The sequence below is a fragment of the Guyanagaster necrorhizus genome (genome assembly GCF_019112545.1).
Source record: "Guyanagaster necrorhizus MCA 3950 unplaced genomic scaffold BT62scaffold_53, whole genome shotgun sequence".
NCBI lineage: Eukaryota > Fungi > Basidiomycota > Agaricomycetes > Agaricales > Physalacriaceae > Guyanagaster > Guyanagaster necrorhizus.
Genome location: NW_025064932.1, coordinates 166,023 through 187,439, shown reverse-complemented (window position 1 = coordinate 187,439; position 21,417 = coordinate 166,023). Strand labels below are relative to the sequence as shown.

General features: G+C 42.6%; 3 protein-coding genes across 3 annotated transcripts; 1 reads left to right on the top strand and 2 right to left on the bottom strand.

Moving 5' to 3' along the window:
- Positions 1–10,961: 10,961 nt before the first annotated feature.
- BT62DRAFT_636974 (uncharacterized protein) lies at positions 10,962–12,791 on the bottom strand. Its single transcript, XM_043181718.1, has 5 exons — positions 12,745–12,791; positions 12,242–12,695; positions 11,698–12,168; positions 11,210–11,640; positions 10,962–11,158 (listed from the first exon to the last, which is right to left on the bottom strand). The coding sequence occupies exons 2-5, from the start codon at positions 12,533–12,535 to the stop codon at positions 11,071–11,073; spliced, it is 1,284 nt and encodes a 427-aa protein (XP_043033703.1). The 5' UTR covers positions 12,536–12,695; positions 12,745–12,791; the 3' UTR covers positions 10,962–11,070.
- Positions 12,792–14,689: 1,898 nt separating this feature from the next.
- Positions 14,690–16,882, top strand: BT62DRAFT_636908 (peptidase M14). Its single transcript, XM_043181717.1, has 12 exons — positions 14,690–14,938; positions 14,990–15,406; positions 15,457–15,549; positions 15,605–15,732; positions 15,783–15,789; positions 15,844–16,027; positions 16,084–16,199; positions 16,251–16,279; positions 16,334–16,418; positions 16,471–16,570; positions 16,625–16,649; positions 16,704–16,882. The coding sequence occupies exons 1-11, from the start codon at positions 14,726–14,728 to the stop codon at positions 16,642–16,644; spliced, it is 1,392 nt and encodes a 463-aa protein (XP_043033702.1). The 5' UTR covers positions 14,690–14,725; the 3' UTR covers positions 16,645–16,649; positions 16,704–16,882.
- On the bottom strand, positions 16,881–19,195 carry BT62DRAFT_938268 (uncharacterized protein). The gene is made up of 3 exons (XM_043187499.1): positions 18,942–19,195; positions 18,438–18,891; positions 16,881–18,386 (listed from the first exon to the last, which is right to left on the bottom strand). Exons 1-3 carry the CDS (start codon positions 19,062–19,064, stop codon positions 17,029–17,031), a joined length of 1,935 nt encoding a protein of 644 aa, XP_043033701.1. The 5' UTR covers positions 19,065–19,195; the 3' UTR covers positions 16,881–17,028.
- Between the last annotated feature and the right edge of the window lie 2,222 nt (positions 19,196–21,417).

The window sequence follows — 21,417 nt, the reverse complement described above, 5'->3', positions numbered from 1 at the left end:
AGAATACCAGCTTATGGGACTAATGAGTAGCCTCATCTCTCAATCATGAATGAGAGATAACCAAGGATGACAGACTAATTTGTGATGATGGAAGGATCTATATACTTCAATATCATTAACTCCATGAGAAAATCATTGTGATGAGTCATAATCATGCAACTATAGGATATCAGAGATTGCTAAAACTAAGAAATTAGCTTTGTGAGACTACTGGTGGCTGAAAATGAGACAAGACATAGAGAGGTATGTGAAGAGATGTAAAATATATCAATAGGGAAAGGCATCTACTCAACTGCATGTGGCTTCACTTCATCTAAATAAAGTGCTGTAACAACTTTAGACTTATATCTCAATTGACATAGTTATCAGCTTACTAGATTGTAATAGCTATGACATGATCATTGTTATTGTGGATTGCTTCTCTAAGGCTATTATACTAATCATATGCTCAATAGAGCTATTATCAGAAGGATGGACAAAAATCCTGCATGATAAAGTCTATGTCAAGTATGGCATGCCCCAGATTGTTATTTCTGATCAAGGCCCTCAATTTATCTCAAAGCTTCTCAACAATCTCTATTGACTTTTAAACATTTGCAGCAATGCCTCAATAATATATCATCCTCAGACAAATAGACAGATAGAATAAGTAAACTAAAAGATTGAAAAATATCTGTATTTATTTATCAATCATTATCAAGATGACTGAATAGAGTGGCTCACACTAGCTGCATTCCAACATAACAACTGAGTCCACTCTGCAACAGAAAAAATTTCATTCTTCATCAATCATAGCTGACATCTGTATATAACCCAAACTGAATGCTTCTAAACTACTACTCTCACATCTACAGACTTCACTCACACTATGTCCAAAATCCACAATGAAACCTGTATCACTCTTGAGAAAGCAGCAGCAGCTATAAAGAAACAATATGACAAATATTATCATTCAGCCTATCAGTATTCCATAAATGACAAGGTATAGCTCAACATGATTAACCTTCATCTGCCTCATTCTAAATGAAAGCTAGCTGACAAGTGCATTAGACTGTTCTCAATCCTTGCTAAAATTGGTCTCTCTGTCTATAAACTCCATCTTCCTATCAGATGAAAGATTTATGATGTATTCAATGAAACCCTCCTCACACTCTATATTGCATCTGCCTTTTCAGATCAAGAATGCTCACCATCACCTGACTCTGAACTAATTAATGATGATGAACACTATGGAGTTTGTGGTCAAAAACTTAATCAATTTCATAGTGTTCATGCACAGAAAGGGGAAATCTGAACAACTATCAATTATCTAATGAGTTAGAAGAGCTATAGCTCTGAATCTAACTAATGGGTTAACAAATGACACATAAACACATCTAATGCTATATATGATTATGAACTCTCCCTAAACTGATCTATTAGAATGATGATTTTAAGAGGGGAGTAATGTTATAATTTTTTTTCTTTTTTTTTTCCTTTCTTTTCTGATTAACCCCTATTTATGCTTAGTCAGAGCATCTAGCTCAGTACCTAAGACCATGAGACATGCTTAGTCACTATAACAGATAGAGTCAGTCATTGTTCTCTAAAAAGTGGCAATGCTCTTAATAACAGACAATACTCTTTTGTAGACAGTAGTGATGCTCAAAGACAAAGAGCATAGTAGCATAGAAATGCACAATTAGTAGGTATATTTTTACTTAGTCACCAAACAATATATAAGTAGTATAGCTCTCACTGTAGATACTCAGCTTTGAGCTAAAGTTTATTCTCCTACCACTTCATTTTGAGCCAACTGTTTATTGGCCTTGAAGTATTTGATCAAACAAATATATACAAGTAAACTCTGATGTGACTGTATAAACTTGATATAGTATCAGTTTATCACATGTCCTGATCACATGCAACTTGAGCATAACAAATACTATCTAAGAAACCTTTTGCCCTATCAGTGACTATTGTTTTATTACTGTATCTACTACTCCTTGTCTTTATTGCAATAATTCTATTGTTATATACTCATATTGTTGTTATTCTACAATGCTGTTATTATAGTGAGTTTTTCACAAGCCACAACACCTATTATAAAAAGAATATGGGAACATACTAGTCAGCATGCTGATACTGACTGCTTATTATGTGTCAATAAATAGGATATAGCTATAATGTCATTATCTGTGATTCTGTATAGCTGATATGAGGTTCCTCTATAGCTGAGACTAGACTGTAGTCAAGATTATTAAGATATGTCAGGCTTCTATAAGCATTAGCTTACTAAGTATTGGTGAGTTGCAAATAGGAGCTAAAAGTCATAATTAGAAATAAAAATTATGACATTATTCTCTTCTCAAGGCAATTATCTCTAATTGCTCAGAGAAGCCCTAGAAACAGAGCACAAGCCTCATTCCATCTATTAATCTCTATTAAAGTGTCATCTGTCCTATCTAAGAAATATTTCTGCTTAACAAAGATCTCTGCCTTGATTTTATCAATGTTCTTTCATATGTACAGCTTTTTGATCTCAAACAGTTGTTATTTGAGTTCAAAAGAGAGCTTCTGGATTCTGACAAAGTTTATTTTATTAAATATTAGTTGTTTCAACTGAACAAAGTTGATTGCCATAAACAAGTTCTGTGCTATGTAGTACTTTGCAATAAGTCTTTTAACATATAAAAAGTTTTTCTCAGCATACCAGCAGTTTTCTTCACTACTGTATCCCTTGAAATAGACCAAAAATCACTGCTTTTGATAGCAAATTTTATTATCAAGAATCATATTGATCTTGTTGAAACTATATTGCTAGGTTTAAGATGAGGAATTGAGAATGGCTGGTGATAATTGCAGTTGTAGCTACAAACAAGTGGGAATCTACAGCAATGCAATATATAATCTCAGAGAAACTGGACCATGCTAATGCTCTCATCACATTTATTCTCATTATTGATGATCACTGATTTAGATGGTGGTAGCATCTGTTGGTTAGAAAACTCAGCTGGTCAGAATGGCTTGAGTAGACTTTTATTGAAGATGGGATGGATTTTTTAGGTTTTTAGAATGAACAATTTGTATGCTCTGTCATCTATTTTCTTTATGATCTTAAAGAGGCTTCTGAACTTATTGTTCAATTTCTTCATCACTCTGTCTGTCTTCAAGTTCTTCATATCCAACATGATCAAGTTGCCTGATTGGTACTCCTTTACTGGCAATGACTTTTTATCATACTATTTCCTCATTGTTTCTGCTGCCTTGTTTAATACCTGTTCCACTTTATTGTGAATTTTCTTTATTTTAGTGATGAAGTCCTTCATTTGGAGTACTTGATTATCTCTTCATAAAAGGTGTTCAAGTATATTCTATCTAGTGTTTATGAAGAATGAGCTGAAGTCTGCTAAAAGAAGCCACTCTGCCCAGTTATCCTATCAGTGATTGATGAATATCCTAAGATATTTCTCAATCTCCTGGTTTACTCACCTCATCTGTCTGTCTATCTGTGGATAATACATTATAGAGAGATTTTCAGTGATTTCAAACAACTTGTATAATTTTTTAATGAACTGCAAGATAGACTGTGGATCTTAGTCTGAGATGATCTTATCAGAAAGCCTATGATGAGCATATATATGATCTCAAAAGAGATATGTTCAGCATTTTACATTCAAGTTCATATTTATTATGATGGAGATGAATTCTTTGGAAAATCAAACTACTATAGCTAAAATAGTATTATACTCTTTGAACTCAGAGAGAAGCTCTATCATATCCACAGAGACCACTTTCCACTTGTCTAAATAAATCTTGTTAGGATATAATGATGTTGCTCTCTTTTAAGTACTTGATTTCATTTCCTGATATGTTTTGCATCCTCTAATGTATCCTTTCACTGACTGTCTAAGGTTGAGCCACTAGTAGTCATGCATAATCAGTTTTTGAGTCTTCACAATTTCTGGGTGTCCTGCTATTAGGTAATTATAGTATATGGCTATAATCTCTCTGTGCAGCTTCTTATTGGCAGGAACATACAGTCTGTTATAGAAATAGCACACACTCTCCTCAAAAGTCTATCCCTTCTATTTTTTGTTGATCACCAGCTATACCACCTCTTCAGTTGACTTCTTTTCTTGTTAAATTCTTTTTAAGACCTCAGAAGCAGTAGAGAAGATCATGGCATTTGCATAGAATAATTTTAGTTTGAATACTACAATCTTCTTATTATCACTAACCTCTTGGTCATGGTCTGCTCATTAACTGAGTAAGTTGGCTTTCTTGTTTGCAGTGTCTGGATTATAGTGGAGGCTGAAATAGTATTCAGCCAACTCTGTCATCTAGTGCACTTATCAGCAGTTTAAATTTTGTGGCTTCTTAAAATACTAAAGATTCTAATGATCTGTCCTGATTTTAAAGCTGTGTCTTGCATCCATCAAGTAATGGTACCACTTATCCAGAGTGGCCATGATAGTTAGCAACTTTTTGTCATAAATTTTGTAGTTACACTCTATAATAGACAGTGTCTTAGATAAGTGTGCAATGAGCTTTCACTGCTCATTCTGTTCCTGACTGAGAATGGCTCTAAGGGTTCCTCCTAATGCATCAGCTTCTATCTTGAATTTTTTATCATCTACTAGAATAGCAAGAACAGAGTCAGCAAATTCAGCATTTGATCTCTTGAAACATCTGATTCTGTGCATCTTTCTATTTTCACTCAGATTTTTCAATGAGTTCTATTAGTGGTAAGAATACTTTGCTGTAACATTCAATAAAGCATTGATGGAAATTTGCAAATTCTAAGAAGAACTGCAGCTCTCTTTTTTTTATAAACATTAGCCACTCTTATACTTCTGCTGTCTTTATCAGATCCATTCATAGTCTCTCTTCTGTGATGATGAGCCTAAGATACTCTATCTTAAGAGTCTCAAATTCACATTTTTCTGATTTCAAATATAATTTGTTCTCTTATAAAATTTGTAATACTTGCTGTATAGTCTTACAGTTATTAGATCTGCTTAACATATGACTTTAAACATATGATAAACTAATACTATGTTGCACTTGCATAACTATGTTAGAGTTCACCTCTATATTATTTGAGTAATATATTATCAAGATCATTACAAGTTTTTTAGACCCAGCATCTAAGGACAGCTCACTCATGATGGTGAGACTCCAGACACCATCCATCTTCAATCTGTCTGGTGACTCCTCCAAAGGGGACAGTAGAGACAATGAGGACAGCACAGAAGACAATGATCAGAATGTGGCATTTTTTGACTGGCCTGAGAAATTTTACGAATCCAAAGATGAAGAACTATTGGAAAAAGAGATACAGCAGAAAAGAGAGAAAGAATTCAGGAGGATATATCAGGAGAGATTCATTGAAATTCCCCAAGATATAGAATGGAGTATGATTCCACTAGGAAAGGAGTATTTAGCAGCATCAGACATTGAAAAAATTGACATTGTACAGTATGGTGCTACAAAACAAGCTATTTTCCTTTATAACTGAGCCTATCCCAAAGACTCTCTGGCCAAACTCCTGGGTTATCAATCCTGGTTTAATATCTGACCAATGCTAAACATGCCACTCATTCTTTCGAAGTGAGCTGTTTATCCAGCACCAACTATCTGAACTGCTGCTATGGCCTTTATATACTACTGGCAACCACAAACCTTACAAGCTGAGAATCTGACCAGATATCCATGAAAGTTGAAAGAAAGCTAGCTAATGAAAGGATAACTCTCTGCTGATAAAGCTGAGACTAGTGGCCAGACTGAAGGAGATGACCCCAATGCCATTAGACAGCAGTTTATAGTCATCAATAAAAAGATCATCAGAAAGCTGAACCAACCCACTGAGAGCCCAATCACTGATGATCACTCTCTTTATTCATTCTCTGGATCACACCAGAAAGTTTCACCCTTCAATGAATACCTAAATCCAATGAGACCACTTGCCAATGATTCAGTCCTTATACAATGCAAACCTGATCTTATATGAAAGTCATAATCCTTTAAAGGGCACTCTGATGATATTGATCACTTTTTAATTGATTGTGAACAATATTTTGAAGTATACTCCACATACTTATCAGCTGACATCTACTGGATTGCTTTCACCATCCTCTACTTTGAGGACAAGGCCAAAGTCTGGTGAATTTTAAAAAGCCATAATCTTTATTCCACCACCAAAGAGCACCATCAACTGCTGTTCTGGCTGATATTTAAACAGATAGTGTGTGACAAGTTTATTGACCTGGCAGTCCAAGAAGTTCATAAGAAGGAGATGAAGAACCTATAGATAGAGGAACAGATAGCCAGTGAATACTTCAATGAGTTTAAGTGGCTTGCCAAGCTGACTGGACTCATCAACAATATTGAAGACAATAAATGCCTAATGGAATATCTAAAGAATGGGGTTCCTCTCTCTCATAACAAGATAATCTCTGACATCAGTGTCAATATCCCAAAGAGATACAAGAAATGGAAGATGCAAATCATTATAATAAACAAGAAGTAGTATTAACAGAAGGCAGAGAATTCCTACTGATAGAACAACAGAAAACCCAATCAAGAAAAGACCAACATGCCAACCTCTGCTAAGTCTAACATGTCCTCTTCAACTTCCACACTATTTTATTCCATCCAGAAGACTGGCACTGGGATTACCTACACTGAATAAGAGAAGCTCATGGATGTTGACAGATTAAAGAAGAAAGAAAAGTGCTTCAATTGCAGAGAGAAGAGTCATCTGTCCTGAAGTTGCCTGAAAAAGAAGTGAATCTACAAGGAGATCTGCATGCAGATAGTCAAGCTGCAGAAAGAAGCTGACAGGCTGAAAGAACTTGGAAAGAACATAAAGGTTGAAGAGGTAAAAGACAGAGCTGATAAGTGAGTGATTCCACTCAATTGGCTAAAGGACTTAATAGTGTGGCTTAGAATACCACTAGTCAGACTTATGTTAGCCCTGCAGGTACTTATTTACATGCACATTCAAATATACCTGATCCTATCACTCCAAACACACTAAAGAAATTGCAAAAATCCAAGACTCAATTGCTTATAGGTCAAACAGAAAGAGAGACTCCCAATGGTTAGCTAAAGCCATTCAACACTGAATAGACTTAGCAGGCTATCCAAAATGCCAAGGATGAGACTGAAGCCAAGGCAGTATTCAAGAATTGGGTACACTGAATGCAAGCCAAAGAAGTGATTGATAAAATAATCAAAGAAATAAGAAAGGCAGGAAAAAATCAAGCTCTGGAATGGTTGGACAAGTTGAGGGGGCCCAAGAAGTATATCCAGCAACAAAAGACTACTGGAAAATATCTCATCATCAAAGTCCAGATTAAAACCCTGACCATCTGATCTGCATATACTATTACAGCTCTAGTTGACAGTGGCTGTACTGGAAGTTCCATCAATCATGCTTTCATCATCAAGTACAATCTTTCTACTCAAGCCACTGCAGCCCTAATTCTGGTATATAATGTTGATGGGACAAAGAACCAAGCTAGATCAATCACAGAGTTCATCAAACTCTGATTGATGATCAAAGATCACTCAGAATAGATCAACCTAGCTATGATTGAGCTGGGATTCAAGGAGATCTTCCTGAGTCATGACTGGCTTATTCAGCACAACCTGCTCATCAATTGGAAGACTGGGCAGATCATCTTTGCTCAATGCCAATGTCACAAAATACCTTTTGAGTTGTCTGATGAAGATCCAGAAAACTGCTGAGATAAGGAGATGGAAGATGGAGAAACAATACTGACTGTGGATATAGATCATGTGATCTATGTCTGAGCAGTGCACTATGCTAATGACTTGGCAGCAAGAGTGAACAAAAAAAAAGAGACTAAGACCTTTAAGGAATTAGTGTCTGAATAAGCATGAGACTTTTGCAATCTGTTTGCCAAAGAAAACTTTGACAAACTACCAGAGCCAAAGCCTTGGAATCATGCAATCAAACTTATTTCTAACACTAGCACTAACCTTGACTGCAAGGTATATAACTTCAGTTTGCCAGAACAAATCAAACTAGATAAATTCCTGGAGAAAAATCTGATCAGCAGACAGATCAGACTGTCAAAGTCCTCCATGGCATCACCCTTCATCTTTGTCAAAAAAAAGGATGGTAAACTCCAACTAGTCCAGGATTACTGAAAACTCAATGAGATGACAGTCAAGAATCATTATCCTCTGTTATTGATTTCTGAATTGATAGACAAGTTGTGTGGTACTTGGTATTATTTCAAGCTTGATGTTCAGTGGGAATACAACAACATGCAGATTAAGAAAGGAGATGAATGGAAGACTATATTCTGAACTAACTGCAGACTCTTTGAGCCTACAGTTATGTTTTTCAGATTAACTAATTCATCTGCAACCTTCCAATAGATGATAAATGACATCCTCAAAGACCTCATTGCCACAGAAAAAGTCATGATCTATTTGAACAACATTCTGATCATGTCAAAAGATCAAAATGAACACCAACACCTAGTTCACCAAGTATTGGAGCTGATGAGGAAACACAAGTTGTTCCTCAAAGCTGAGAAGTGCAAGTTTGAGATACTTGAGACCAAGTACCTCAGGGTGATTATCAGTGAAGAAAGTATCTGAATGGATTCCATCAAGGTGATAGGAGTGACAGAGTGGCCAAGGCCAACCAAGAAGAAGGAATTACAGTCTTTTCTCAGATTCACAAACTTTTACTGCTGATTTATCCAAGATTACAGCAAGATCATCCATCTTATGACCCAGCTCATAGAAAACACTCTCTGGACCTGAGAGATAGTCCAACAGTCTACATTTAATGATCTGAAGAGATGATTAGCTGAGGGTGTGGTACTTGCAGTACCAACAGAGAAGGGGAAGTTCTGAGTCAAAGCTGACTCAAGTGAGGAAGCAATAGGAGCAGAATGAAAAATGGTGACCCATTGCATTCCTCTTGAACATACTAACCACCACTGAATGCAACTACAAGATTTACAACAAGGAACTCCTGGCAACCATGCAGGCATTATCCAAGTGGAGACATTACCTGATCAGTGCCATTCACATCTTTAAGGTCTGGACCAATCATCAAAACCTATGCTACTCCTGATCACTGCAGAAACTCAACCAATAGCAAGCCTGCTGGGTTATCAAACTCATGTAGTATCAATACACTATATATTATAAGGTGGAAACAGTGAACAAGAAGGCAGATCTGTTGAGTCATAGGTCTGATCATAACTAGAGAGAGGAGGACAACAATGGAGTAATCATCTTAAAGCTGAAACACTTTCATACTATGATTATGCCAACAGAAGAGGAAATCCATGAGCAAATCAAGAGTGCAATATGACAAACAGAACTATGGAATCAATGGATTGTCTCTTCCATCAATCATGAATGGAGCATGACCAGATCAGAGGACTTGATTTACTATGACAATCAAATCTACATTCCCCATGACCATGCTCTCCAAGGAGAGATTATTGCAATGTCTCTTATGGTAAAGCTCCACCTCATCACTCAGGTGAATCCATGATACCCCTGCTCCAGCTGCTCATATCTCTACTGAGTGCACCATTAGCTATTCTCACTGATAATGGAGAAGAGTTCATGTCTTACATTGTTTAAAACTTCCTTCAACACATGAAGATTCATCACCTCCATATCTCACCATATCATTCACAGACTAATAGGTGCCTCAAAAAGTTTAATGATATCTGCATCCAGATCTTAGCTCACTATACAGCACCCAATAGACAGGATGAATGGGACAAATACTTGCCTGACACTTTCCTTGCCCACAATACCCATATCAACCATTCCATCAATCACTCCCTACTCTATATGCTCTGTGGCCATGAACCCCACCTCTCTCATGACACAGTCTACCCTCATGACATGGTCTACAATATTGTATGCCTTTCTCCTACTGACAAGGAGATTGAAGCCCTTCAGAAACATTGCCTGGAATATGTTCATAACTTGGAGAAATTTAGAAAGGAGGCCAATGCAGAAGGACACAAGCTTCTTGTACAGATTGTGAAGGAATGGGAGCAAGAATACTTAGAACAAGGCCTAGTGATTGGTGACCTGGTCAAGAGACAGAGCAAATGTCAGTCAAAGCTCCATCCTTATTAGGATGGACCTTTTATTATCTGTGACATTTCAGACAAGAATACTTACCAGTTGATGACTAGAAATGGCTACATTCTCCAGAATCTTTACAATGGAGAACAACCCTGATGATATCACCCCCCTAATAGTGACACCTCACTCTGGTATGCTTCTGCAGACTTACAATAGCATGACACATATCAAAGAATGAGGACAAGGGCTGTATAACTGTCACTTGTCACAATCAGTTGTTCTATCACACCTTTCTGATTCAGCACTTGACTTCAATTCTGCCCTCAACACCTCAATTCTTGCACTTGACATTTCTCTTTTGCAGGAGCAAAAGTCTTAATGAGAGGGATACTGTTGTATCTCCCTACAAAGTGCCCTAGTTTGTTTGTATTTCCTTCTAAAGCCTATGCACCCTGCCCAACCTCCTGGCTCATCCTTATCTGCCTCCATCTACTCCCTATTTTCATTATGACTTGTCCTTACTTTGTACTGTACTTATATGACTTTACCTTGACTCAGAATACTGTGCCTATGATTCACCCTATTCATTTCCCTCATCCTCCAATCACCTGTACTTTATTATGGCTCTGAAATATTCTGTACATTAGCATAAAAGACATAGGGACATCAATACACTTAGAATTCTCTCATTGCTATTCTCTCTGAACCAGCATTGGACCTAAGAGGATAGGGCAATACCTCAAAGGTTTCTCCATGGCCAAGGCCAAGTTTGTCAGGCTTTGTCAGGCTTTTGTAAGCATTGGCACATTGCAATTTAGGCACTAAGATCATGACAGAATGCCTAACAGGGACATAGATAAAACTACTTAAGAGTTGGGTATTTATTTACAGTCATTAGTTGCTAATTAAGTATAGTTAGGAAGTTTATAAACAAGGTATGTTAAACAGGTTTCATGCAAAAGATGTGCACAAATCATTAGAGAGGGACTACTTGTTCTTCTTCTTAGATTTCCTTATATATTTCCCTCTCCTCGATTCTGAGTACGTACACTCAATACCGAGCATAGTGCATCTCCTAACCCAAAAGATAAGCACCAGCTGAAATAAGATGAAACTGAGAATTCACCGGCACCGCTCTCCAGGACCATCTAAACATTTACTCTTCTTCATTCTACAGTAATTGCAAGCAACTGACTTGGGCCCCGGCTCTCCTCTGAACTTGACATTCGAAGAAATTCGCGATAATTGGCATGAAACCAAGGAATGAAAATCAGAGTCCGAGTCGGTCTGTGGAAGCACGCGGTATGGGGAACTGGAGGGACCAGCCTCGGCGTTGTCATTGGGGACATAGACAATAAACCGAGAGCTAGCAGTGGAGCCTTCAGCTACGTCTGAATGAGATGCAGGGCAGGGGCGGCCAGCTTCAGGATTGTTGAAAGGGGCGTGTCCTTCAGGTACCTGCGTCCCAGACGGGTATACACCAAAGTCCGAAACGACGTCGGGATGAGAAGGTGGATCGTTATTGTCATGAAAAAATAACGCAGATTGTAGTTGTGCCTAACAGTGAGATGACTGTCACCCGTTGAACATGCACGCATAGGGAGATACACTCACCGACAGCCCGGGGGTTTCTGCTCGATTTAAAAGAGGTATTCCCCCTTCCGACGAAGCAGGACTATTAAATGGCGGCCAACGTTGTAAACTCTGGGTGATGTTTGGATGACTGTAATTGTAATGACTATAGGCCATGTGGCTACCTGTAGGATACGGCATCGGCATCGAGCCTGTAGCGAGCTGAGGCAAGTTCTCATAGCTTGGCCGCCGCGAAGAATGGTAAGGGCTCGGGGCACCATCGGACGACTGTTCATTCCAGTTGTAACCGCCCTGCCAACTAAGACGCCTCGCCTCAGGTCTTCCATCGTCAGAACTGGTCTCAGGGCCATACAGGTTGTGGTGTGCCCGGTAATTGGATGGAAATGAGTTACGTCGCTGAGAGGTAATGTCAGGCATTATCAATGATTGATACTGCCCTGAGGCGGGCGACGGTTCGAAGCTAGCATCGTGTACTTGATCCACGTATTGTACCTAAGAGTAACGTGAAATAGAAACCATCAGACACGAACTTACAGCGGAAAATAGAAAGAAAGTCAAAGCATACCTCTGATCCGTTACTACTTCCAGCGTCGGACATATAATACTCGGAGGTGGGAATGCTGGTAGAACCATTCCGAGACGCGGACTGGTCCCATTCATACCCTGAGGTTGCTCGCAAAGGATTGTCTACCCATGAGACATTGACACTGGACAATGAGGATCTCTCTAGATCGTCTAAACGTCGAGCGAACCAGTCCTCCTCTACAACTTCCTCTTCTTGTTCGGGATCAAAATCGAACACCAGGAAGTCCTGCTCGTCTTGCAATGACCGGTCGTTGAAGTTGTCACTGTCAGACATTTAGAATGAAAGCGGGAAGAAGAGAGAGGCAGAGAAGGATCGATGGCGAAGAATTACTGGAGGAAGACCGAGGAAAACTAGTAGTTATAAGGACTATACGAGCGGCGGCGGGGACCTTAGGTCTTTGTCACTTGTCCTTGGGTCCGGTATCCCCGCCAACCTTCAAACGAGGGTCAACATGGTCCCACTGCAGCATTGGGCATCACAACCTTGTCTTTCGGTGAGAAAAAAGGATGGAAGGGACAACACGGAAGTAAACCATGCCAGGCACACAGGCTCTGGCGAAAACAACAGCCTTTCGTAAGTTCAGGAGTCCCAAAGTACAAAGGTCAATTGAATTGACCGCAGCAGCGAATAGGAAGCGCGTTTTGAAGCGCGCGTCTCCCTTCTTGACAATTTATTTGGCACCACACTAAGTAGAGAACACATGCCCCTCAATGTCGCCTGAGACGTCAAGAATTTTCCCCCGGAAGGAGCTTAGCCTCCAGGGACGGTAAAATCTTTCGCGAGAAAACGATGGCCCGTGGACGAGCAAGAAAAACGAGGGTAGACATTTTGGAAAAAATTCAATTACAGCTTTCCATCGTGACTGCTGTTGAGAATACTATCGCGTTCACAAGTAATGTGGTCCACGGTAGAGAGGGCTAGGCCCTAGAGAGAGGGACGTAACACTTGCAGTAGTAACCGTTTGACATGTAATGATGAATCGTCAGGATCAAGGGCCGGAACGGGTGACTATTTTGGCATCTTACGCTTCAACTACCATCAACATCGCTTGCATGCCTTTCATTTCTTTGGAGATATCAGCCACGTCCGAGGTCCTAAATGCCCCTCGTTTCTTACCGAAGGTATCAAATCGGTCGCACCGAGACTTGCTCGACATAGGCATAGAACGTGCTAATATTTCTTATTGTTCTAGCTATGTCGCTGAGGTCTGGCTAACGATGACACTGATTTCCCTATGGAGTACTACCTTGCATGTCTTTTTGTCTGTTCTTGGGGGAAGATGACATTGCAGTCTTGAAGAGTCAGGGCTAGCTCTGTGGTTCGAATTTGCTTTTGAAGCGATGATTGAGTCTCATTACAGCCGACTCCTTCATGTTGTGGTCTTTGACTTGCATAAATCTCTTCCTTTAGCCTCAGTTTGTGACGTTCTCACTTGGTCTGCTGCATTTTGTCACTTCAAACATTGTTTAAACCGGTACAGAGTACTCCGAGTCGAGCTCTCGTTTGCCTGGATTTTGTCGGAGGCTCTCGCAGCTCCACGAAAGGATGTCGTGATTGCCTTTCATCTGTGTAGCCCCAGTTGGCATGGTAGAGGTTCATATTGTTCTTGTGCTTCATCTGACATTTGCATGAGGACTATAACGTGCACCTTTCATTACGATTGCTATCTGGCGCGCGCCGTCCAAGTTCATGACCTCGCTAAATGGTCCGTAGAGACTTGTGGTGACTGGCATCCCGCTTCCAATGTTTTCTCCTAGCCTCCGAACCTACCTCGCTCACACTGGATGCTCGCAATTGTCTGCTATAACGAAGGCCTGGTCAAAATCCTCGGTTGTAACTGATAACACCGATGTTTCTGGCTGTCCCTGAAGATATCCTTACGGCAATTAATTATTGTCACTCATGGTCCTCAAGGACCTCTCACTGGTTAGGATGCATTCACGACTATCGTTGAGACCTATTGCCTTTATCTTGCAAGACACTTTTTGCTTCTAAAACTAAAACCGCCGATGAAAAGCGTCCCTTTTATGTATGCGAGCAGAGAATGCTGTGACAATCGGCAAATAACTGAACAAATGTAGTGCGAATTCCGAGAAACAGAGAGAAATACAATGAAATTAGATCTTTATCTTTATGACTGTACGTTCGTCCCCTCAATATCTCCAATTAAGAATAGTAGGACACAAGTAAGACTTGCAATTCGTTGAGAACCTTCGTTGTATATTCCGGGGTTCCTTGCGACCCAGGTAGGTCTTCTTTTTATTTCTACACCTGTATCCTTCAGTACTAGTTTTGTGCACAAGCTCGCCGTCAAAGTTATGATAAATCTCCATATGTCTACGATCAAATGTCGAGAAACGCATCCATGATAAAAAGTCTTTGATCGTAATGAGGGGGGAAGAATAACATAAGGCAGTCGAATGGATTCAGAGAAATGTAAGTATATAGCTTCCGGGCAGTCTCATGACCAAAAAATATGGCCCACGTTCTGCGGCCGCCGATAAGGCTCTGAAGCCTTCCTTCATGGCGCCGACATTGCTGAAATATGCTTCAATTTTCCTCGTATTGACGCTCAATGCCGTTGCGAACGACCAGGTGCCCTTGAACGCGTCGCCCGTCCTGGGCACGCTTCACAGATTTTTACGCAACGAGAGCAGGGTAGTCAATGAACTCCAGGTGCGTTATCTTTCTGCCCGTTCTGGACTTTGCAGCATCTTTCGCTCGCAGCAATTCGACGTCGATATCTGGCAAGCGACGCCTGAGCTCGTCGACATATACACCCCCCTCTCAGGGCCGGGCCTACCAGAAGCTCTTCGCGCGATTCCAAGCACCTCTTCGCCCATTTACTATCCATATCAGCAACGGCAGGTCGAGCCATGGAACCTCGCCTCCTTCGAAAACACGACGTTCCACTCCGCGTACCATCCCCTGTACGAAATCGACGACTTTGTCTACCAACTGGCAGCAGAACACCCTTCGACGGTGAGCGTCATTCACCTGGGCCATTCAGGTGAGGGCAGAGAAATGCGGGGCCTGAAAATATCCAGTGGATCCACAGGAGTGAAGAAGACGGGATATCGAAAGGGGGTGGATCCCTCGCAAAAGCTCGGGTTCGTCGTTGCAGGTGCTCAACATGCTAGGGAGGTGGGTGATGTTCAGTCCATCTCGTTTATCATCTTATTAAAGTCTGCCAGTGGGTCGCTACGGCTGCAGCACTGTACATCGCTCATGCCCTGGTCGCCACGGCGTCCGAGAAATACTCCTTGTCACCGCTTCTGGGTACCTACGCAAGTTTTATTCGGGTACTTCTCATAGCCATGGCTCACGGATTTGTCGTTATAGGATTTCTACATCATCCCAGCTCCTAATCCTGATGGGTACGACTTCACCTGGGAGAGCGACCGCTTCTGGTATAAAAACCGTCAAGTCATGGGTCCTGCTGAAAAATGTATTGGATTAGATATGAACAGGTGTGTCGTCTGTCCCTTTCCTTCGACTCAGGAGGCTTACTAGCTACTAGGAATTGGGTACGCCTCCCTCTCCCCATCTTTTCATTTACGTTCCTTCACACTTTTTGTCAGGGATACAAATGGAAAGCCAATGCGATGTACTTCAAGAACCCCGCAACACCTGTTGACCCTTGCTCGCATTGGTTCCCGGGTCACCGACCGTTTGAAGCCCCAGAAGTGAACAACCTCGCCAACTATATCACGACCCTTCCCAACCTTCTCGCGTTTGTCGACTTGCGGAGCTATGGCCAAATGAGTACATCTTGACACACGGTTGCAAATTTTCTCTTTGCTTACCGCGAGCTTGGGTAGTCTCGTCTCCATACTCGTACTCGTGCGAACGCGTGCCGAAAGACGCGGAGGATCAGATTGAAGCAGCGACTGGCGCAGCGCACGCGTTGAAGCTCGCTCATGGCACAAAATTTAAGGTGTGTCCGTCGTTGCTGAGCGATTTTCCGGGAGCTTATCATGTTATATAGATCGCGACCCTCTGCGAGTCTCTATACCGGCAAGTTTTTAAATCATACAGGCATGAAGCGATCATCTTCTTACCCAAATACAGCGCCCCCGGGAACATCGTCGACTGGATGTACGCCCGTGCCCAGATAAAGTACTCTTATGCTGTCCATCTACGCGATACAGGAACGGTATGTGCGCTTTCTGATCGTTAGTTTATTCAGCTTTCCTGATATTCCCCAGTACGGCTTTTCGTTACCCCCAGAATGGATTCGGCCCGTTGGCGAAGAGACAGGAAATATGGTCAAATACCTCGCCGGTTTTATTGCAAAACAGTTGAAAAGTACGTTAGTTGTAAGCCCTGCACTTTGGTATGGGAGCTAAAATGAAATAGGAGAAAAAATTGGGTTCGCGTGATTGATGTATCTTCGTTCTGCTATTGTATTACTATATCATTTTCTCAGTTCTCCGATCAGTGATGAACCACACTAGACTTTCTTTGGGGTAGTGATACGAACAGAGTTTATTCAGAACACCGAACAGGCAAAGCCCGTTCACTGGGGTCTCATAAACATTCGGTTTCCTTGCAGCAAACATGTAGACTCCCTTGGTGCCCTATCGTTTAACTAATGTGAAAAATGTGGTCGTAGAGGTGGAGACCTCGCCGCCACATCGATGATATTGATACTGGTAATACGTGTGATGAGATAAAACAAAAAAACATGAAATAGATATTGAGACATATGCTTTGCTACACATGGGATCATAAAGAGGAATATATATACAAGTCCAGCACGAGCCTCACCCACGCCTGCGGTCATCATCAAACTCCAATTTCCCAATCACCTCCTCCGACCCCTGGCTCGTAGCTGAACCGTATCTCGGGCGCACAAATCCCCCCATCCCAAGCCCGATGGGACTCCCCCTCCCACGGCTTTCGGGGCTATCACTCGTCTTCCTCCGGATGTTCCCCTCAATCCCTCCTAGGCCTTCCAAACTCGCAAGGAATGCTTCGTTCATCTTTCGAAGCTTCTCATCCACTTCCCCCTCACTAGTCAGCATAGCGCCAGGCGGTGAGATGGCCTCCTGCTTTAGCAGCAGCCCGCCCTCTTCCTTCTGTGGCGGCGGCAGCACCGGAAATGCCTGTCGTGGAGACTGCGAGTGCAGCCTGTGCCTCCCGCTCAGCGGTTTCCTCGCATCGATATCCTGCACAAATGTCGAAATCTCATCGTCATCCGTATTGGTGCTCAGGAAAGACGCGCTCCCGACTTTCTCGTTCGCGCTGCCGCTGCCATCGCTTCCTGCACCCAGAGATGGCGCGTATCGATGGCCGAAGCTGCTTGAGTAACGCTTCCTGGGAGGTATAAGTGGTGGTTTCGGGCTATCCGATTCCTCGCTCCGCAGGCTCGAAGGTGCAAAAGGGGGTGAAGGCCGGCTTGCAAGGCCTATCGGAGATAAAGGAGCCGGTGCCCGGTTCATCGTTGGAGATCGCGTAGGACCTAGGGCCGGCAAGTTTGCTATGCCTACAGAAGATAGCGATCCTGCGACACCACCTCCAAACGAGGCACTACTCCCCCCAAGGCTGCCGCCTGAAGGCGATGCGGATACTAATGTGTTGCTCTTGAACGGGTGCACGGGGTTAATATTTGGACGGCGAATAGCAAGGGGAGCTGATGGTAGATCTGCGGAGCCGCTTCGACCGGTGCTCTCCCTTCGCAAACGCGCTGCCAAGGAGAGTCCAGAAGGCGGTCGGCTGCTGTTATCGGTCAACGATCCAGATGTGGAACCGGGGGGTAGAGGTACGTTTCTCGGACTGCCACTAATTAATGATTGCGGCCGCGAGGAGGAAGGCAAGACAAATCGGTCTGCAATGGAAATACTTATTGGTGGAGATCTAGGAAGGGAAGTCCGGATGGGAAGGCTGCTACCTGGCGAGCCTGTTATTGAGTCTCGCTGAAGATTCTTGGACAGTGTTGGCACAAATTCTGGACCTTCGGAGAGAAAACGCGACGAGAGGAGGGATTCCAAGTCGTCCACCCGGAAATGAGGCATCGTCAGATACGTCGCGGACAGCGAGAGCGTACCCATGGGGTGAGATACAGGCACGAACACGTGCGTCTTGCTGGGAAGAGGGGAAGCTCCTGTCGCCGGCGAGGCATCTGATAATAAAGGATGAGATCAGTACTTGGCGTGAAATGTAAAGGACATACCGAAGCCTAGAATGAGGCCGGAATCACCCAGCGCCTGTGTTCGTACCCGCAATTGGATATTGAGGTTCCCATTGCCTGCCCCGCGTCTCCGGAGCCGCTTGCAGAGTTTCCATGCGGGGAGGATACGCAGCAGACTGTACAGGCTGCGAAAGAGTGGTATGCCATGCTTGTACACCGTGGACAGCGCGACGTCAGAACCATCCTCCTCACTGATACGGCGATTATTGAAGGCAAGGACCCAGCTCTCGAGCAGAATATACTTTGGTGTCGGCTTTATCTGCAACCTGGATGAATCCGGCGACAAGTAAACGAGGACCTGATTGCTGCTAAGCTCTGGTACAGAGAGAAGGACCTGGATTTCCAGTGGTGGTGGTGGTGGAGACGTTGACACTGACTTGTACTTGTCGCGAATTTCCTTTGGAAACATATCAGAGTCGTATGTCTCCAGATTGAACTACGTCCTTGTCAGTATTCTGCAGTGATATACGGACATTTCCGACGCACCCATTTGTCAACCTTTAACTGCAGTCGCGACTCAGCCGTCGTTCTAGCATCGCTGACGACGTAAAATAGCTTGGTATAGAAGTGCAACGCAATCTGGTCGGCTTTCTGGTTGTCATTGAACATCGCTAGTGAGGAAATCAAGATATTATGCGAGGAAAGTCATTTCTAGATGTTCAGGCTGGATATGAAGGAGAAATGCGAGGGAAAGGCGGCGGAAAGGTGGTAAAATGCTGTGGTCCGCGAGGGTACCGCACAAAGGTGCGATTACTTAAGCCATGCCAATCGCGCCCCCACGTGGCTGTGGCGTGCGCACTCAAGATCTGCACTTCCAGAATTCTCGCTTTGGAGTTGTCACAGACATTGTCACGGTAAATTAAATAATCAAGCCTTGCTTGAGGAAGAGAATATATCTCTTTTGTATCTTTGCTTAGGACTTGCCGCAGACTCATATCTCTGGCTCTTTACCTTCAGACAGTTACCCTTTGACTACTGCTTAGGCTCCTAGGGATCAGACACTGTCGGATGGCGCCTTCGAGGAACAGCTTTAGGATCTGGTTCTAAAAGTACACCTACGGATTTGGAATTACAGTAGCCGATCACGTCGAACGCTGTTACTTTCCGGCTTATCTTGGGGCCTACTACTGCATAATTACGATAAGTGTTCACAGGGTGTTACGCGTTACACCTGGAACACCGAAAAATTTTTTTTGTCCCATCCACCACACATCGTCTTTTTCCTCAAATAAAGTATCCACAAAATTTTCAATATCCCCTAGAAGTTAGTATACATTAATCACACCTCTGAAGCTAGTTTGGGCCAGACAGTGTTCGGTACCGTAGCACGCTAATGTGACTCTGGTTAGTTTCCTTCTTAGGGACATAAGAACCCGTTACCCGTTACACATTTCCAAAAGTGTTCAGTTCACAAGTCACTGTTATGCGTTGTGCTGTACTTGGTTCTGGAAGATAGTAGCTGGTATGTCTCCCAGGATATGATGTTAGGCCAATGCTTTCTCGCCAAACTCCCCCCTCGACCGTTCCACAAACCTTATGACTCTGCGTATGCAATTCAGGCCCTATAATTCGCCAAGTTATCGTTTCGATATTCTAGGATTCTAGAATATGAATATAGTGATGCCGAAGAGCGTCTGTTTTTTTTTTCTCTATGGTTTCCAGGTTCTTGGCGCGACTTCACTCCACGTCAAACTGAAAACGCTTCATTGCTGGTCTTGATATTTTCGTGAGGTGCACGATAGTCCCTAGACCTTAGTATATTGAAAAACTCCCTCTATATTTAACCAACGTCTCCGAGTTCAGTAGACCAATCAGGACTGTGGCATTTCTGGCTTAAAACCAGTGGTTACAGCTACATATTCATCGCATCCTTGTTGCTGGAGACCAGAGTTGGTCATTCCCTCCGCTCAGTTCCGTCCATGAAATATGTCAGACCTTCCTCAGTAAGTCTTCAAATCTTTTGACTTCGAGTTATCCTTTGAAATGATTCGCTCTAGACGGAGGCCTCCCCTGGTCTAATTGTACAATATCAAATGTGCGGCTTGAAGATCGAAAGGATCTTTGTAAAGATAACGATCGTGCATTGAAGCCGACGGCCAGGGACATTTGTGGTGACTTTATTCTAACATTCGTCGCAAGCATGAGAGATTCGATAGATCTGGTCATTTGGAAGCATAAAAATAATAGATATGACCGTCAAGCACTTGTGTCCTGTCAAAATCAAGCGAGCAAGTGAGCTGATGCCGGTATGGCGTCCTTCCTCAAGTAGCTTTGACCTCCTATTCCTATGTGAGCGAGTCATATATGGAAAACTTTTTTAATTCTGGCGATGCCGAAGGAAGTCTGTGATGGCTTTGGGAAAGTACAGCGGACAACGCGTGAATGCCAAGAAGTATATGATTCTCAGAACAACAGAAGTCACATCACGAGCAGAAGTACGCGAAGGCTAAATGCGTATCTACTAGATAAGCCGACAACCAAGTGACAGAAGGATGACGATCAGGCCCAGGCTCGACATCTATGAGTTTAATATCAGTGTCACGGTCGCGGTGCATAACCTGAAGCCTACCTAGATGGAAGTTCGCTTCGGCGCGCGACAGAGTTTCCACCACTCGTTGCTCTGGTCCCTATGTGGCTATTGATTGAAAAGCATGAACACCGAGTTAATCCTTGCTCAAAAGATGACTCAAACCTTGTTGTTCTCGTCCGAAACGTCTGTGCGTACCAAGCCTTAGTACGAATGTAGAGAAAAAACCCGAGCTACTCACGAGCTTTGATACACTCCCAAGTACAGGTGACGCCCAAACCGTACTTGGAGTCGTCAAAATACATGGTGCAGTAGCCAAGAAGTGCATATTGCTTGGTCGGCATATACACCTCTCCAGCCTTCCATATATCAATGCGAGTCTGGATGGGAAGGTCGCCGCACTCTGGCTCGTTGAACTTGGGAGCTCCCCCTTGC

Bases quoted from the DNA above. Each gene is read 5' to 3' on its own strand.
- BT62DRAFT_636974 (XM_043181718.1), bottom strand. From the start codon at position 12,535: ATGTCTGACAGTGACAACTTCAACGACCGGTCATTGCAAGACGAGCAG. The intron at 11,641-11,697 runs GTGAGTGTATCT...TCTCACTGTTAG, and splicing joins CAGAAACCCCCGGGCTGTCG to GCACAACTACAATCTGCGTT. The intron at 11,159-11,209 runs GTGAATTCTCAG...CTTTTGGGTTAG, and splicing joins GGTCCTGGAGAGCGGTGCCG to GAGATGCACTATGCTCGGTA.
- BT62DRAFT_636908 (XM_043181717.1), top strand. From the start codon at position 14,726: ATGACCAAAAAATATGGCCCACGTTCTGCGGCCGCCGATAAGGCTCTG. The intron at 16,028-16,083 runs GTACATCTTGAC...GAGCTTGGGTAG, and splicing joins GCGGAGCTATGGCCAAATGA to TCTCGTCTCCATACTCGTAC. The intron at 16,571-16,624 runs GTACGTTAGTTG...ATGAAATAGGAG, and splicing joins TATTGCAAAACAGTTGAAAA to AAAAAATTGGGTTCGCGTGA.
- BT62DRAFT_938268 (XM_043187499.1), bottom strand. From the start codon at position 19,064: ATGTTCAATGACAACCAGAAAGCCGACCAGATTGCGTTGCACTTCTAT. The intron at 18,892-18,941 runs GTGCGTCGGAAA...ACAAGGACGTAG, and splicing joins AGTTAAAGGTTGACAAATGG to TTCAATCTGGAGACATACGA. The intron at 18,387-18,437 runs GTATGTCCTTTA...CTTTATTATCAG, and splicing joins CGGCCTCATTCTAGGCTTCG to ATGCCTCGCCGGCGACAGGA.